At 38.6% G+C, this 16704-nt stretch overlaps 1 protein-coding gene across 2 annotated transcripts in view; it reads left to right on the top strand.

The window, feature by feature from the left end:
* Positions 1-16704, top strand: part of LOC149306275 (myocardin-related transcription factor B-like) — an 81878-nt gene that overhangs the window by 46540 nt on the left and 18634 nt on the right. For both annotated transcript variants that reach the window (XM_089477030.1, XM_089477029.1), the window contains 7 exons: positions 803-868; positions 4224-4279; positions 6178-6253; positions 11654-11815; positions 12348-12529; positions 13467-13610; positions 14947-15194. In XM_089477030.1, the coding sequence (XP_089333156.1) occupies positions 803-868; positions 4224-4279; positions 6178-6253; positions 11654-11815; positions 12348-12529; positions 13467-13610; positions 14947-15194 (934 nt within the window). The remainder of the gene's footprint in view (positions 1-802; positions 869-4223; positions 4280-6177; positions 6254-11653; positions 11816-12347; positions 12530-13466; positions 13611-14946; positions 15195-16704) is intronic.

Raw genomic sequence — 16704 nt, 5'->3', positions numbered from 1 at the left:
TTGATCTTAAACTGCACATGTTGAACTTTATATGAATGTACATGCTACAGCCCTGTGCAAATCTCTGGTGGTAGGGTACTTTTGAATGTTCTTATAGTGCTGAATGGGAATGTATATCATCTCTGATGAAGTCCTATTTATAATTAAATATTAAAGCCACTTCTCATATTTGATCATAGTAATCCTCACAACAGCTTTGACAGACTTGTATAATTTAAAAAATCCATTTTGTAGCTGAAAGACTAAGAAAGTAGTGCTTGAGTGAAGTGAAATTTGAAATGGATTTCAGAGCTCTCACTAGTTAGGAATGGAGTTGTGCAATGCTGGACTGCAGATGATTGACTGCAGCTCCCAGCATTCCTTGCCCCTGGCTATGTTGTCTGGGGCTGCTAGGACTTATAGTCTAACATGTAGAGGGCTGCACATTTTTCTTCTCTGAATTAACTATCGTATTCCAGTTCTTGTTTTGAGTTAAGAAAAAGCTGCACATAAGGCTGTAATTTCCCCTGGACTGATTGTAGCAGACATTTGCAAAGAGACATTTAATATTTCATGGATGGCTTGCTGTCTTGCTAATATTTATCTACCATCAAAATGAAATGCCTTGAGAAGTTTTACAGATTTACATGAGTCTTAGGCCCGAAACAGATGGGCAGATGGGCATGGGTTCCGGCCGCTTTGGAGTCGTGGCGTTTAGATGATGCTCACCCCCAGAGTGCCTGGAAGCCATTTTTCTGTCTGTAAGATGATGATCCTATTTGTCAAATAATTATTCCACCTCTTTTATTTTTGTTGTTCCCAGTACTACAACTGAGGCTACAGCAAAGGCGGACAAGAGAACAACTGGTAGACCAAGGAATCATGCCACGTAAGACTACTTTTTTTCTGCAAGTTTTACAGAATATTTGAATTGAATACAGTGCAGACTTCATATTAAACAAGAAATAGCTAGTCATATTTAGTACACAATGTATACCCATGAAAAAAAAGTAAAGGGATATTCAGCTGTGTACACATGCAGGCACACAGTTTCTACATGTGAAAAAAATCTTGGGATTATTGTTAATCATATGTTGAACATGGGCCAGCAATATGAAGCTGCAGCAACAGCAACAGCAAGTACATTTCAATACTACTTATCAGTGAACTAGCACGTCCTAAGTAGTTTACAATGTGTAAGCCACTTGTGCCCAACAAGCTACAAAGTGATGGCAGGCTGAGTGGACCTTGAAGCCCTCCTCTAGGATCAAACTTAGGTTGTGGCTGCAGTACCAGCATTTAACCACTGCACCACCAGGGCAAATGCTGCGGCCTCTGCGAGGCCTAAAAAGAACCCACTCCTGGCAAGTTCTTTTTGCGCCATGTGCAGGGCGCTGTTGGCGTGCTTGTGTCCAACGATGACATCCATGTAGCATGGTGCTGTTTGGGCGTGGCACTGCGCCGCATGGATGTCATCATTGGGTGCTCCGTATGGATGGGCACGCGCAATCATGGCACCCACGCACCAATAGTAAGGTTTGCCGTGTGCAGATGCCCAGCCCTACAGAACCCTAATTTTGGCCCAAGGCCAGCGCAAAGCACCAGTCTGTCCTGGGCCATAATAGTCCCCATGTTTTCTGTGCTGTTCAGTCCTCATCTGTAGTACAGTGAACATTTCCCATCCACCTCCCACCACAGATGGCAAAAAATGTGAATGATCACACCCCATATTATTCAGTGATGTGTGCATAGAAGCATCAGCATGTCCATATGTATGTACAGCCATTGAATAACATGGGGCATGGTAATCCAGGAATTATCAAATCTGTGGATTGCCATCCTGCCAACATGAACGGTCCACTGTACTTTGTTCAGTTCTGGGAGCCTCATTTAAAGGATATAGAGAAACTGGAGTGAGTTCAGAGAACGGGCAACAAGGATGATAAGGGGTATGAAGAACAAAACATATGAGGAGAGATTGAAGTTGAAGGAGCCGGGCACATTCAACTTGGTGAAGAGAAGACTGAAGGGTGGCATGATTGCACTCTTTAAATACTTCAAGGGCTCCTACAAAAAGGTGCTGGGCTTCTGCCCAGAGGGTAAAACTAATGGTTTTAACATACAGGAGAGTAGATTTCGATTGAACTTTAGAAGAAACGTCTTGACAGTGAGAGCAGTTTGGCAATGGAACCAATTTCATAGAGAGGTGATGGAGTCTCCTTCTCTGGATGTCTTCAGAAAGAGGCTGGACCTTCTGGAGATGCTTCAGCTGGAGATCATACACTGAGCAGGGAGTTGGACTCATTGGCCCATAGGGCCTCTTCCAACTCTGTTTTTATGATTCTGTGTCTACCTTTTAACTTCAGAGAATATTTCTGCCAATTTAAAAAGGAATAAGACAAAAACTGGAAACAAATACCACCATGCTGTTATATCTAGGATTTACTTTATCGAAATGATAGAATTTGCTAATTAAATGAGTACAAAATTGATAATTAAATGAACAATTTCTGCTACAATATACAGTCGTCCCTCTGGATTTGCTGACTTTCCATTCGCAGTTTTGAATTTCTGCGGGCGGGAAGCCAGGAGGGACAAAATGGCATGCCCGCCTGTGGCGCATGCACGGGGCCTCATGCAGGATCATGTGGCCATTAAAAACAATGGGGCTCCAATATTTGCAGTTTTTCTGATGGGGGGGGGGTCTGGAATGGATCCTCCGCAAATCAGAAGGCACAACTTAGAAGATATTAAAAGTGGGGTCCTTTTATACCAGTGAAGAGATATTGCTTCATAAACAAATTACTGTTTTAAAAGTTTGCTATTTGGTCATAAGTGCATTGTTTCATAAAATAACTTTCAGTTGGCTAAGATTCAAAGATGTTCTTCTTCATGGGAACACTGTATGCTTTTTTTGTCCTGGACAAACATGATGGAGTTATACAGGAGGAAAGTATTGCTGTATTATTAATATATCAGTTTATATGCAATGCCAAGTTGTGGTTTGATGTTAAATGAACAAGCATTGCTTTAGATTCTGGGTTGCAGGGGCCATGCAAACCATAATTATCAGTTCAGATTTTATGACAAACTAGTTGACAAAAATCAAAAAGTTAATTATTAAAGAGAGAATGTAGGGGGAAGGGAAAAACAGAGTGCTTGAACATTAGTCTTCTATATGTAATGCAAAATGTCTGAACCAACTTATTTTACAGTAGACCCTCCACATTTGCTGGAGTTAGGGGCACAGGACCCTGTGAAAGTGGAAAAACTGCAAATAAAAAGCCCCCCTTTTAACCTGAGAAAACATCTGTGTATAATTCTCTTAGTTCTCCAGCACAACGCTATGATCAACATCAGGGGCTGACCAAAGAACCATGCTGGAGGACCTACAAATGCTTAGAGAAGTGTTTTCCTAAGAATCTCTAGGTCCTCCAGTGTGACTCTATGGTCAACTTCCAGCAGAGTTATGCTGGAGGACCTATGCTAGAGAGAACAAATCATAGCCCTGTTTAAATATTTGAAGGGATGATATATTGAGGAGGGAGCAAGCTTGTTTTCTGCTGCTCCAGAGAACAGGACCTGGAACAGTGGATGCAAGCTCCAGGAAAAGAGATTCCAGCTCAACATTAGGAGGACCTTCCTGACAGTAAGGGCTGATCAACAGTGGAACAAACTCCTTCATCGGAGTGTAGTGGAGTCTCCTTCCTTAGAGGTCTTTAAACAGAGGCTGGATGGCCATCTGTCAGGGATGTTTTGATGGAGAGTTCCTGCATGGCAGAATGGGGTTGGACTGGATGGCCCTTGAGGTCCCTTCCAACTCTATGATTCTATGATTCTATTAATTAAATCTGCAAATAATCAAATCCACAAAAGTCAAAGTCGCAAATGTGGAGGGCCAACTGTACGTTCAAATACACATCTAGTCCCCGGGTTTTCCACTTCTACCACTAGACAGTTAGTCATTTTGCAGTTTGATTATTTCTTATCATGGGCCTTTAAAGCCCATATTTATGATATTAACTGAACTATCTGGAATTCAGTTAATTGGTTGGCTTGCTTTTATTACTGCTAATGAGAGCCCATAATTGGGAGAGATGAGGAGAGAATCAAAAAGAATTTGAGATGAGCTAGTAGAGACAAACATGAAACAGTATGAAATACCCATCTTTACTAATCTTTTTTACTGTCTTTACTAACATATTCTTATAGATTCATATCACTTTTTTACTTCCCCATTGTAGCTTTGAAGAGCCCTGCTGCATTCCATGAGCAGATAAAGAGCTTAGAGAGAGCTAGGGTAAGAAATACAATTTAAACATGCTTCTTCACTCTTCACCTGTGACTGTTTTTGGAAAGGGCGACATATACATGACTTATGACAGAAAAAACAACAACAACTGAAATGCATTTTAATGTATGTGACTAAATTTGGGGAAAGGTATCCTTTATGAAAAGTAAGTAAAGCAAGCTATTAAAGCACAAATGACAGATGGTTATCAAACCTTGCTGTCATTTAAACAGTTTCTCTCATTTTCTAAAACCACTCTGTTGGATATAAGTTTGCAGTAAATAATGCAAGATGAGATCCATTTCAGAACTGGCCATTCAGAAGTGCCACAGTAACTTCTGATATTAAAATCCAATAAGTGCTTATCTTTGTGATTTAAACATTTGGGTGATCTTCTTAGTTCTCAGTATAGTATCAGTATTTGTAAGTGGAGACCACTGTAATTATTGTGTTATTGTGTGCCTACAGGCCAGGAGAAACAATGAGAACAATAGCATCAAGGTTGTACACCTAATCTTTATACTGGTAGTTCTGCCCCAGGGGTTGGAGATTAAGATTCAAATGCCAATTAAATGGCCACTTATATCTTTAAACCTTATTTAGGATCCATAAAAGATGACAAAATTATTTCCACTTCCTTTTTGAATCTGCCTGTGTTGAATTGCATACTTGGCACTTGCAGATCCTGGTTACAACGTGTTTAAGTCTAACTTGATAAAGGTTGAGTATCCCTTACTTGGATTTTGAATTTTCCCCAATTCTAAACCTAAATTCACTTATGTTTCGTATACACTTTATACACATGGCCTGAAGGAAATGTCGTACATGGGATCTTTAATAATTTTGTGCATGAAATAAAATTTGTGTACATTGAACCATCAAAAAATCTAAAATGTCACTATCTCAGTCACCTATGTGGACAATTTTGGAGTACAGTGGGACCCTCCTTTGTATACCAAAATCCATGGGACCTCAAGTACCACTGTCCCCAATGGCAGCCTGCGGCCATGCCACCATTACAGACAGCCTCTGTTGTCGTCAATGACGCTGTTCTCAATGGCACATGTGGCCACGCCACTATTAGCGACAATGGGGTCCGTCTCTAATGGTGACACAGCCATGTGTGCATGCCACCATTGGGGACAACCAGGGGCTTGCCATCCGTGGATGCTTATAGATAAGGAGGCCCCACTGTATTTCAGATTTTGAAATTCTGGGTAAGGGATACACAACCTGTATGAACTGCCATCATAAAATAGTGTTATTTAATGATGTTTAGGGAGAAAAATTACTTGCATTTCTTGTAGTAAGCATGTTGTTTATACACTTTAGTTTGATCAGTATAGAAAAAGGAACAAGTGTCCTACTGTGAAATGGGATCATCATTAATTTCTTCAAAAACTCAGAACTTATTCAGAAGCATCCTTCTGCTGACTGTCAGTGGTACTTCTTGTTCTTGTATGCCTTCAAGTCATTTCCGACTTTAAGCAACCTCAAGGTAACCACTACACCATTTTGGCTTCTGTCAGTGGTACTTGCTGACTTGAAGTAATAAATTACTTGAAATCATAAATTCTTCAACGTGTATAATTGTGCTTCCACATTTTATATTTTATCCACTATGGTCACTGTTTAAAAGAATCCATTTGAAATATGTCCTTTTTGAAGTTTAAATTTTATGGGATGCATTTTATACTTTGTGTTGGAACCTTTACTCACTAAATGATTTAATAATATATGTAAAACGTAATATTGAAGAACACAGAAACATCTTAGTGCTGCTGTGACAGCTATTCAGGAGGCATTATCATGAAGAAAAAAAATGATTCTTATTTTGCAGACTGAAATATTTTGAGTGAATTACCGGTAGCTATAGTGTGTATAATTGTACCTGTTTTTCCCCACAGACTGAAAACTTTCTGAAGCACAAGATACGGAGTAGACCTGATCGATCAGAGTTGGTCAGAATGCATATTCTTGAAGGTGAGGATACTGATGTCCTGTTTTCTGCTTTAAATTTTTAGACTGTAAACAGAGGAGGCAAATACTTTAATCCAGGACAGTGAACTTACTTTAAAAAAATAAGAAATTATATGTTGCTAAAATTTATCTTACCCTAATTACATGTAGGTGTTCATCCCCTCCAGTAGGAAAATTATTATTGACTGCCCATGACCATAAAAGTATACAAATTTCTTGATTGCTTGTCTCAAATTCTTATGGATCTCGGGCCTCTGTAGAGACATGGTCAGAATATTTTAGAACTGAATCGAGTTTGGGTGGCTCTACCCTTACCCACAGTGCATATGGCTAGGTATGCCTCACTGGCTTTCATTCAGTACTTATTAGTCCACTGTATGAACAACACTGAGAGTAATGATCTCTTTGTCTTACTTAGGGATTTGAGTGCCGAATATTATTTCTTTTAGGGGCTGGACAGGCTTCCCCCAAAGGGTGGCCTGCAGCCACCAATTTTTACCATGCATGTAGGCCACACCAACCAAATGGCATGGCCCCCCGCAAGGAATAAAAAGAATCTGCTTCCAGCAGGTTCTTTCTGGGATGCGCCCTGGCTGCCATTGGCGCCCTTGCGTGCAATGATGATGGGGCATGCCGCTCCGCTGCGCTACATGTACATCATCATGGTGGCCGCCGTGTGGACAGGGGTGAGCCATGATGGCACCCAGAGAGAGTGGTAGGGCTTGGGAGCATGCGGTCACTCTGCTCTCCTGAGCCCTAAAATCGGCCCCAGGTCGGCGTAAGGCACCAGTCTGTACCGGGCCTAAGTTTTCTTTCATCGTTGCCTGTTTTACACTGGTTCCTGTTACCCCAATTTTCATTGAGTTTCATCCCTTGTGACAGTTTCAGCTTAATGGAGATATGCCTTGTAAGATCATGTTCAAGGTCTTGTACTTCCTGTAGGAAGAAAATAGCACCTTGAAACACAATTCAAAAGTGTCTTTTTTTACAGTAATATAATTTTATTACCCATAAATGCAACAGTCCTACACATATTTTATTTATATATCTGAAATGCACATACACAAACAATAACAAAACTATAATCACTACTGAACAACAAAAACAAGCGATTGAAAGAACAGATCTCTGAGCCATATAAAACTTGGGATAGGATTCTAGCAACAAAGACCTCAAGGGCAGCAGGAACATATTGACCACCCTTATTGAAATAGAAAGAACAAAGCGCCTTGATACTTCTCTGGACATTCATTATTGCAGTCTTTTGGTGAAGATTTGCAGATCCCTTTTCGTGGAAGACTATGCCCAAATATTTATAAAATGTCACTTGTTCAATATGGTTGTTATTTATTGACCTTTCATGACGTATATGCCTTTTTGAAAAAACCATAACTTTGGTCTTACTATAGTTAATTATTAAAGAATCATTTTCACAACAGTTTACAAGGGCTTTCAAGAGTCTGTTAAGGCCTACCCTAGTAAGTGACATGAGAACAATATCATCAGCATAAGCTAACACTGACACAGGTCTGTTTGACAAGGTTGGATGGTGCGATGGTACAGCTGAAAGAGTCGTAATTACAGAGTTTATATAAAAATTGAAAAGGGTTGGTGCTAACACACAGCCTTGTCTTACACCGTTAGATGTAGAGATGGATCTCGTTGTATTTCCATGAATATTACATCTAACGGCTAAAGAGGAATTCTCATGTAATCTACGAACAAGGGTTAACAAATGTTTGTCAATATTTGTGGCTTCAAATTTGGCCCATAACTTATTCCTGGGAATAGAATCAAATGCAGATTTAAGGTCAACAAAAGCAGTGAACAGGGAACCCCTAGGAGACAATACATATTTCTCAGAGAGGTGTTGAAGAACTAAGGCATGATCAACAGTGGAGCGATTACACTGGTGCCTCGGGTTACGAAATTAATTCGTTCCGCCATTCCTTTCGTAACCCGAAAATTTCGTAACCCGAAAAATAATCCGTTAGCACTGGAAAGCCTATAGCTGCACTTTGCAGCATTTGAATTTCGCGCCGAAATGAATTTCGTAACCCGAAAAATATTTCGTAACCCGAAACAGTTTTTGCCAATCCAACTTTTTCGTATCCCGGAAATTTCGTAACCCGATCATTTCGTATCCCGAGGCACCAGTGTATTTCTAAATCCAGCCTGCTCATCTCTGATAATATCCTCTTCTATAAGCCAAGTTTGCAGCTTTTCTAAGAGATGTAATGCATAAAGCTTGCTAATGACAGTTAACAGACAAAAACAAGCAGTACCTACATGACTGATTTCTCACCCCCTAACTGATGAATATATCACAATTTACTGTATTTCCTTTAAATGATAATATATATATAGGTTTCTATAAAGTTGTTCACTTACATCTCCTTAATCAACATTGTCAATTCATTCATTTCAGCAAGTTCAGCTGTCTTTAGCCAATCTTTTGTGAGAGTAGCAACATCTTTCCACTTTGGGGCATAGACTATTCTTGTTGCAATAAACATATAGTGTAAAGTCCTTTTGTATTTCTTCTCAGTTTGTTCAGTTAACACTGCCAACAGAAACATTTCTGGTTTCAACTTTAATTTTAATTTTAATCCTCCAGCACTGAGTCCCAGTCCTGGGAAAAGAGCGATCGATATAGATAGATAGATAGATAGATAGATAGATATTTGAATCCAATACTTCCATGCTTCAGCACAAATCTACCACATACTATTTGTTTACATTTTCAACATTTATTCGAGGTATTTTAAAACAGTTTGATAATATTTCCCGTGGTAAATACCATCTATACATTATCGTATAAATTTTTTAAAGCCATAATTCAAAGTAAATTTCAAACTTTTGGTCCACATCCTTTCCCATTGTTCCACTTGGGTTGCAGAACCAATATTTTGAGCCCATTTCATCATACAATCTTTTACCTGTTTTCTTTCTGTTTCAAACCTTTATACATTTTAGCAATCAAATACATAGTTGAGTTTCAAACTTAGATTTTATTGTTTCAAACCCTTGGATTTTTAAAATCTACTTTAAACCTTCAAATAGAGAATTAGTTTAAAACATGACCTTCAAACTCCAACTCTTGTCTTGCTTTTAGTCTATATTCACTGTTTTCTGAAAGACCTATTATATGTCATCCAGTTAGCTTTTGTATGCAATTCTCTCTTTAAAAACGCTTCTATCAGTGAGCACCAAAGGGGTAACAAAATCTGGTTTAATATCTATTCTAGATAGGTAATAATCACTATCCCATATATTGGTGATTAAAACTTGAATCAACTTTAGCTTTATCATACAAAAGCTAATTGTCAAACCCAAAATTCAAATCTGAACTCTTTAGTTATCACAATCTTTCGTTAAATTTATATGGTCCTTCAACCATACCAAATAACAGAATAATACGCTCTTAATCCAGCTGTTCAAGAGTTCCTCTTTTTTCCCCATCTTGTAATATCTTATCTCTTTTTACCCCGTGACCTCCTTTCCATCTATATGTGGATGCTGCATGCCCCTTTTGACGTCGTATATGCATTAAAATATTTTGTTCGTGTATCATGTGTATTTTCATTCGCCTCACAGATAGCATCCTATCAATAGCGCCTCTCTCTCAGACACACAGGTCTCTTGTGCCATGTGTGCCCTCTGCCTTAACTTTGAGCTCTCATGATGTCTGCCTCTTGCTTTCACTTGCCTCACCTTCACCTGAGAAACTGTCTCATGGTTGCTAAGGGGCATGTATCTGCTGCACCAGGATGAAATGTATGGAGAAATGCATTAAAAAAAGGAAAGCTGACTTTTTTCTATGTCTGAGGTTGGAGGAAGGTGTAACAGAGGAAGATGCTTAGTATCGCTTTTGCAGGGGATTTTCTTAATCTTTAACAGTGCTCACGCACATGCACACGCACAGAAGCTTGCCCTTCTTTTTCACATTTGCTGTACTTGTAGGGTAACTTTTCTTGTGTCTTCCTATTTTTCTTCTGTCCAATTATTGTTCCCCCCCTTCATGGGCGCAATATGCCATGTGGGAGGCGAAGTATGTTTTGGAGTCACTAGCAATAAAGAGCCCACGCTAAATCTGATTGATGCTCTCTGTCTACTACACATTTTTAACGCCTGCTTTGGATCATATTTTGATCATATTCCATGTTGAGCAGAAAGCCTGAAGAAAAACCCAGTGATGAGATTTTAGGTTGCGTTGGAATCCCAATAAGCTCTTTCGATCTCTAACTGAAAATCAGAAGCAGAGGCCAACAACTCACATGAATTCACCCGAGAATTCAATTAACTCAGCTCCAGGTTTCAAATCTCTAAGGCCTAGGATTTGTAGCTTAGCACATCAAGTGAGAAATTCAAACTGAGAAATCTGAGCTGACAAAAGACTATGAGAGGCATTCATAACTTCGCATGGGCAGTAATTTGATCATGTAATCCTTCTGTGTTTAATTCATTATTTTTATATATGCTACCAACATGCCCATCGTATCTTGAATACCTATTACAGAGGTTTAATAGATTTCCTGATTAGTTTATTACGTTGTACTTTGTAACACTAAACATCTGGCCAGTATTAGCCTAATTTTTCAGATTCTTTGCAGTAGGAGGTATAGGAAAGGTTGGTGGAATAAAGGCATTTTTCTCACTCTTCTATTCTATCCAAGCAGTGCATCTCTAAGCTCTGATCGAGGAACAGCTTCAAAAGTGAAAGCAAGCTTAAGCTTTAGCCTTTTCGCAGAAAAAACTTTAAAAATGGAAGCAAGCTTTGACTTGAGCTTCTTTGTCTAAAGCAAAGCAAACTAAACTAAACTAAAGTTCAAGACAAAGCAAAACAAAATTCAGTCCAAGCAACAGATGCCTAATTAAGGATCACCCTAATTAGGCATCTGTTGCTTGGACTGAATTGAGGATCTGATAGAGCACATCATAGCATGGTGGTCTGATCAACCTTGCCTCTAATCAACAGCTTCCCACCTGTGGAATATCAGTTTGGATAAATCTCACTTCAGAGTGTCCTCTGCCCATTACAGGAGAAAGGAACATTGGCGTGTACCATGAGACAGTCATTCTCTGTAGTGAACAGAGGACATCCTGGCTCTCCCAGCTGCACCATAGTATTGCCTTTCTCTGAGAGGAATGGTCCCCAGTACTTCTATACCAGTTATTTACCACCTTAACATTCTGTTATTCTAATTGCTACACCATTATTTTCTTAACGGAATGGAAGATAATTATTCCTCCTCAGCTTGTTACAAGACTGGAGAAACATGGGGTTGTCAGGCAAGTGAGAGGGACAACCCACTAAAGGATGTCTTCTGTTTACTAGAGAGAATGTCCGTAATGTAAGTGGTGGTGTTTCTTTTTAAAACATACCCTTCTTTCCACTCCCAGAAACATTTGCAGAACCCTCTCTACAGGCAACTCAGATGAAACTGAAGAGAGCACGCTTGGCAGATGATCTCAATGAGAAGATTGCTCAGAGGCCTGGCCCTATGGAACTTGTGGAAAAAAACATCCTGCCTGTGGACTCCAGTGTTAAAGAAGCAATTATAGGCAAGTAGAAAAGTTTGGACATGGGTCTGTTGCAGAAAAGAGAGGTAAAAGGAAACACTGGTTTTAAAGAAACTTCCAAACAGCACATTTTGAGGAATAAAAGTCCTTTTGTGATTTGTTGAATAAGAATCAGATGTTTTCCCTCAATGCAGTAGTTTGATTGCTGAAAAGTCCTGTTTTGCCAGCTCTGAAATAGCTTTATTTTGCATAGGAATATGTAACTCATCACCCATGTTGGTGCATCCATTGCTTTTTCTCTCAGCTTCTCCTTTCTGCTTGTCTTCTTTCCTGGTTCTCCCTCTCACATTTTATTAATTTTAATAAAATAAATACACTTTATTATTTTATTTTGCCAGTTCTAGTAAAATAGGAATCATAAGCTTTATTACAAAATATATTAATTTAAAATGTTAAGGGCAGACCTCAATATCTTCCAAAACCCTCAGTGCCTCCCCTAGTATTACCAGAGTTGCATACTCCAGCTATTAATAGAAATAGGAGGAGGATTTCTTATTCTTTTCTCTCTTCTTAGCGGTTGGCCAGGAAAACTATCCTCAAGCTTTGGATGATTTCTCATTTGATGAGGACAGCAGTGATGCTTTATCTCCAGATCAGCCCGCTAGTCAAGAATCCCAGGGCTCAGCAGCATCTCCTGGTGAGCCCAAAGCAAGAGAAGCAACATCTCCAGTCACCCCAGTCTCCTCTGCCAACCAGGTATAGTGTCAGCATCTCTATCATAATCTTACCTGTTGCCATATTATGATGTTAACAAAGGGTGCATTTGCACTGTATAAATAATTCAGTTTGACAGTACTTTAACTGCCATGCCTTCATCCTACAGAATCCTGGGATTTGTAGTTTTGTGAGGCATCAGCACTCTTTTTGCAGAGAAGATGAAACACCTTGTAAAACTACAATTCCTAGGATAGCACTACAGCACTTAAAGTGGTGTCAAGCTGCATTATTTCTACAACGCAAATACAGTCCAGGTCTTTTTCTGAGGATATATTTTAACTTGATTTGCATTTTAATATCCCCAAAGATTTGGAGATTAGAAATATTTAACAATTTCATGGAGTTCTATCTCTTTATCCCCATTTCTTATGAGCAGACAGCAATCAGATTTCAGAGCCTACTCTGAGTATTAGGAGCTCTTTTCTGATATTCTTCCATATAAGCTCCAACACATATGGTAACTAAATGTTCTCTATGCCAAGGAAAAAACAAATTCTTATGTGTATTTTTTATGAAACCTGCCAATGTATGGTTTCTTTTTTATGATTAACCGTCACTGGTTTCCTTAAAGATAAATGATAGGCAAAAACAGATAAAATACACATCTACTTTTGCTAGGTATGCGAAGACTGACAGAGACCTATTAGGGGCCTTGAAGCACTATCTTCCTGATTTTTAGCATTCCTATTCTTCCCTTCCTCACCTTTCTGAGATTTTCTCAAAAGTTATTTTTTATTTATTTTTGCTAAAAAAAATAGAATCTAAGAATGCTGAATTGTGTGCCCAGTATCAGATTGTCATTTTGTATAATAACTGATTCACAGGTAATTCTATAGTATGTCAGATCAGTTGATATCTGTTGGAAAATGGATGGTAGTTTCCCATTTTGGTTTTTGTTGTTGTTGTTTATTATCAGTATCCAATATTAACATCATCAGTGCCTGAATTTCTGAAGCCCTCCTTCACAGATCAGCACACTCCATGCTCTACAACTGCTGTCCCTCTTACCACAAATACTACATCTGCACCAAAACACTGCAGCGGTCCAACACTAATAAAGGTAGGAGAGAGCAAAAGCATTTAGTGTATTTGTTTTAATTGTACTATTTTCCCAGCTAAATAGAAAATCTCAAACAGAAGCATTCAGCAGAATAACGATTTTTTTTTTTTGGGGGGGGGGGAGAGAAACAGCAAGGATATCTCTTTCCCTGTCTTTTTAAGAGATATGTTTTAATCATTGTTTAATTCTACAGATAGTTTAATTACATTTTCAAAATAACTTTTAAATGTTTGTATTTGTTTGTTTTCTCTAGTATTGGATTTATGTTTTGTAAGTCTTGTGTTCCAGCTCTGGGGAAAAGGCAAGATATAAATATCATCATCATCACCATCAATATTGTTGTTGTTGATTAATAATAAATTTTATCAATTTTAATTGCTACCAAAGCCATCATAGAACAGGACAAAGTGTGGTTATGTTACTGTTTGGCTCATATCTTAATTCTAAACTTTTGCCATAGTCCACTTCTATATCTTAAACATAGAAGAATTTATGAAGGAAAATAACTAGCAATGCCAAAAAGAGAACCTAACTTTCACCAAACAATAACTTTAAAGTTATGCAGAAGGTCGCATTGATTTGGACTGAAAACCTTGCTTTGAATAGTGTATCGTCAAATTGGCATGTGTGCAATGATGTAAGCGGGAGGATAAAAGGTACTGTGTGACATCTTTGGCATCTTTCTAAAACAAATGTCTTGTACCTTATTGTCTGTGTATATACTGTATTGTTTAGAACACATATCAGCAAGGTTTAGTATGCTGCTAAGTAGATTAGCTATGCATAATGAGTTAGCATGGTTAGTTTCAGTTGCAAGTGAAAGGTTTCAGTCACTTCCTTTTGTAAACAAAAGCGGAGGAAGGAAAGGTGAATCTTTATATCCTGTGAATCCAACATTTCTTTGGTAGTATTAAGTTAATTAGACTGTAATAAAAGTAGCTAGAGATTGCAGTTCCAAACTTACTTAATGTGGAATAGGACTATTGAAAACAGTGAGATTTATTTCTGAGTAAACATGTTCACAATTGCCCTGCAAAAGACAATCTGTTTCTTTTAGGCAGGTCACAAGAATTTAATATTGTTTGCATCTGAAACCATTGAACCACAATCAAAATCAAAACAATGAAAAAGGCATTAAAACAGGACATTTTGTGTGTGTGGGGGGGGGGTCTAGCCAGGGCATATGGAGGCGTTAAAAACACTAATATAAGCAAAATAGTTTTTTCCTCTTTGATCAAGTTCAGTTGGGTATTACTTTGATTCAAACAACTGGGCCATTCGTTAATTTGGACAGCTTTGGATCCAAATGATGTTTTACTTTTCTGTCTTCCAATAGCAACCCCATCCCAAGAATCCAAATGACAAGCCTCGGAACAAGAAGTGCAAAGAACCAAAGCCCAGAGTGAAGAAGCTAAAGTATCATCAGTACATCCCACCTGATCAGAAAGGTGAGAAGAATGAGCCACAGATGGACTCCAACTATGCTCGCTTGTTACAACAACAACAGCTTTTTTTGCAACTGCAGATTCTGAGCCAACAGCAGCAACACTACAACTACCAGACGATACTTCCCGCACCTCTCAAGTATGTGAAGCTTTGACAATTCTTGTTTCTTTTTGCAAGCGGGAGGGAGAGGGTTGAGGAAGAAATATCAACTGCTGCGCCTACTTCAGTATTTTAGGATTTACAGTGTGCTTTGAGAGAGGCTATCACAAACATTTCAGAAGAAAGGAAGTTGAAGAAGACATGCAACATCATGCTTCTTAGTCATGAAGACTGGAAACAAAAGAAGCCCAGTACAGCAGATATTGCCACACCATTAATATTTTAATACATACTGAACACTTTTTTGCCTGACAGATATGAGATAAAACCCAGCAATGCAGAAACAGAATCTGGCACAGGGACTCTTGTATAAGTGTTGTGTCTCAGTACCACCACTACCCACAGAACAACACATTATTAAAAACCTTACATCACTTAGGTGCAGGTGGGGTGGCAGGATCACAAGGTGCACATGATGAGAAATACCACAATTCTGTCTTTACGTACACAGTTAGGAATGGCACCAGATACTTCATCTTGTAGTCCAAACAGAGAGGAACAAACTAGATGTGGACATGAACTGTACAGGTACAGTTAATTTGCACTTTTTATTAAGCAAATTGTTCTAACAGTGGAAGGGGTAATCTGACCATTTGCCTACATACCAGAGAAAAATTTCCTCTTCAAAACTGCTGTTACCTTTCCAAGGGAGGCTTCTGTTGCTGCCAGTGACAACCTCTCTTGAAATACAGGTAGAAGGTTGGGAGAAACAATGATAGGACAAGAGGAAGAATTAAACTCCCTGCCTCTTGTTGCAAAGTCCATTCAAGGCTTCCTTGTGGCTGCTTATACAGAACACACACAAAAGTGCATATTAATTGCAATTCACTCTTATGGTCACTTCTAGTTTGGCTCAGAGAATATCTCCTAAGAATCTTAGGCTGGTATGAACATTACTGAAAAAGCAGTTATTTGCAAACCCCTGTAGGATTAGATTGATAGTCCTTAGCTTTAGAGGCAAAGCATTATACATTTTTGCTTAGTTTATACTGTTGCTCATGTAAAGTTTCTGTCATATAAGCACACATGTCCAAAGTCCTGAGAATGCTCTTGATTTATAACCCTGGTGTGCAGGCATTTTATAAATCTTAATCATGCTTCTTTCAGTCTTAAAAGGTAGGCAGGTGCCTTTTATTGGTTTTCTGAGAAGTTGTCTCCACCAATTTTTTTCCAGGAAGGTCAAAGCCACTTCAGAAATAAATTTACAGAGTACGATGTAAGCTCACTGAATCCACATTGGAGTTTAGCCAGAGCAGTTCAGTTGTTGGATCTAGTGTGCAAAATGTTTACAGATCATTACTTTATTTCAGTAAGAGTTCCTTCCAGCATTTTGAATAACAGTGTCAAGCTGTCTTTTTTATATGCACTAAACAATTTATCAAAACAGAAATTCAAACACGAGAGTTTGGCTGTTTTTAGATTCTACTATTAAAATCTGCCTCCTGTGGAATTTGCAAAATACTGTATAGCTCCAGAAACAATTGTGAAA

Source organism: Sceloporus occidentalis, unplaced genomic scaffold, assembly GCF_023333645.1.
Source record: "Sceloporus occidentalis isolate IW3139 unplaced genomic scaffold, rSceOcc1.0.p SCAF_10, whole genome shotgun sequence".
In the NCBI taxonomy this organism is placed as follows: Eukaryota; Metazoa; Chordata; class Lepidosauria; order Squamata; family Phrynosomatidae; genus Sceloporus; species Sceloporus occidentalis.
This window is presented reverse-complemented; position numbering and strand designations above follow the sequence as displayed.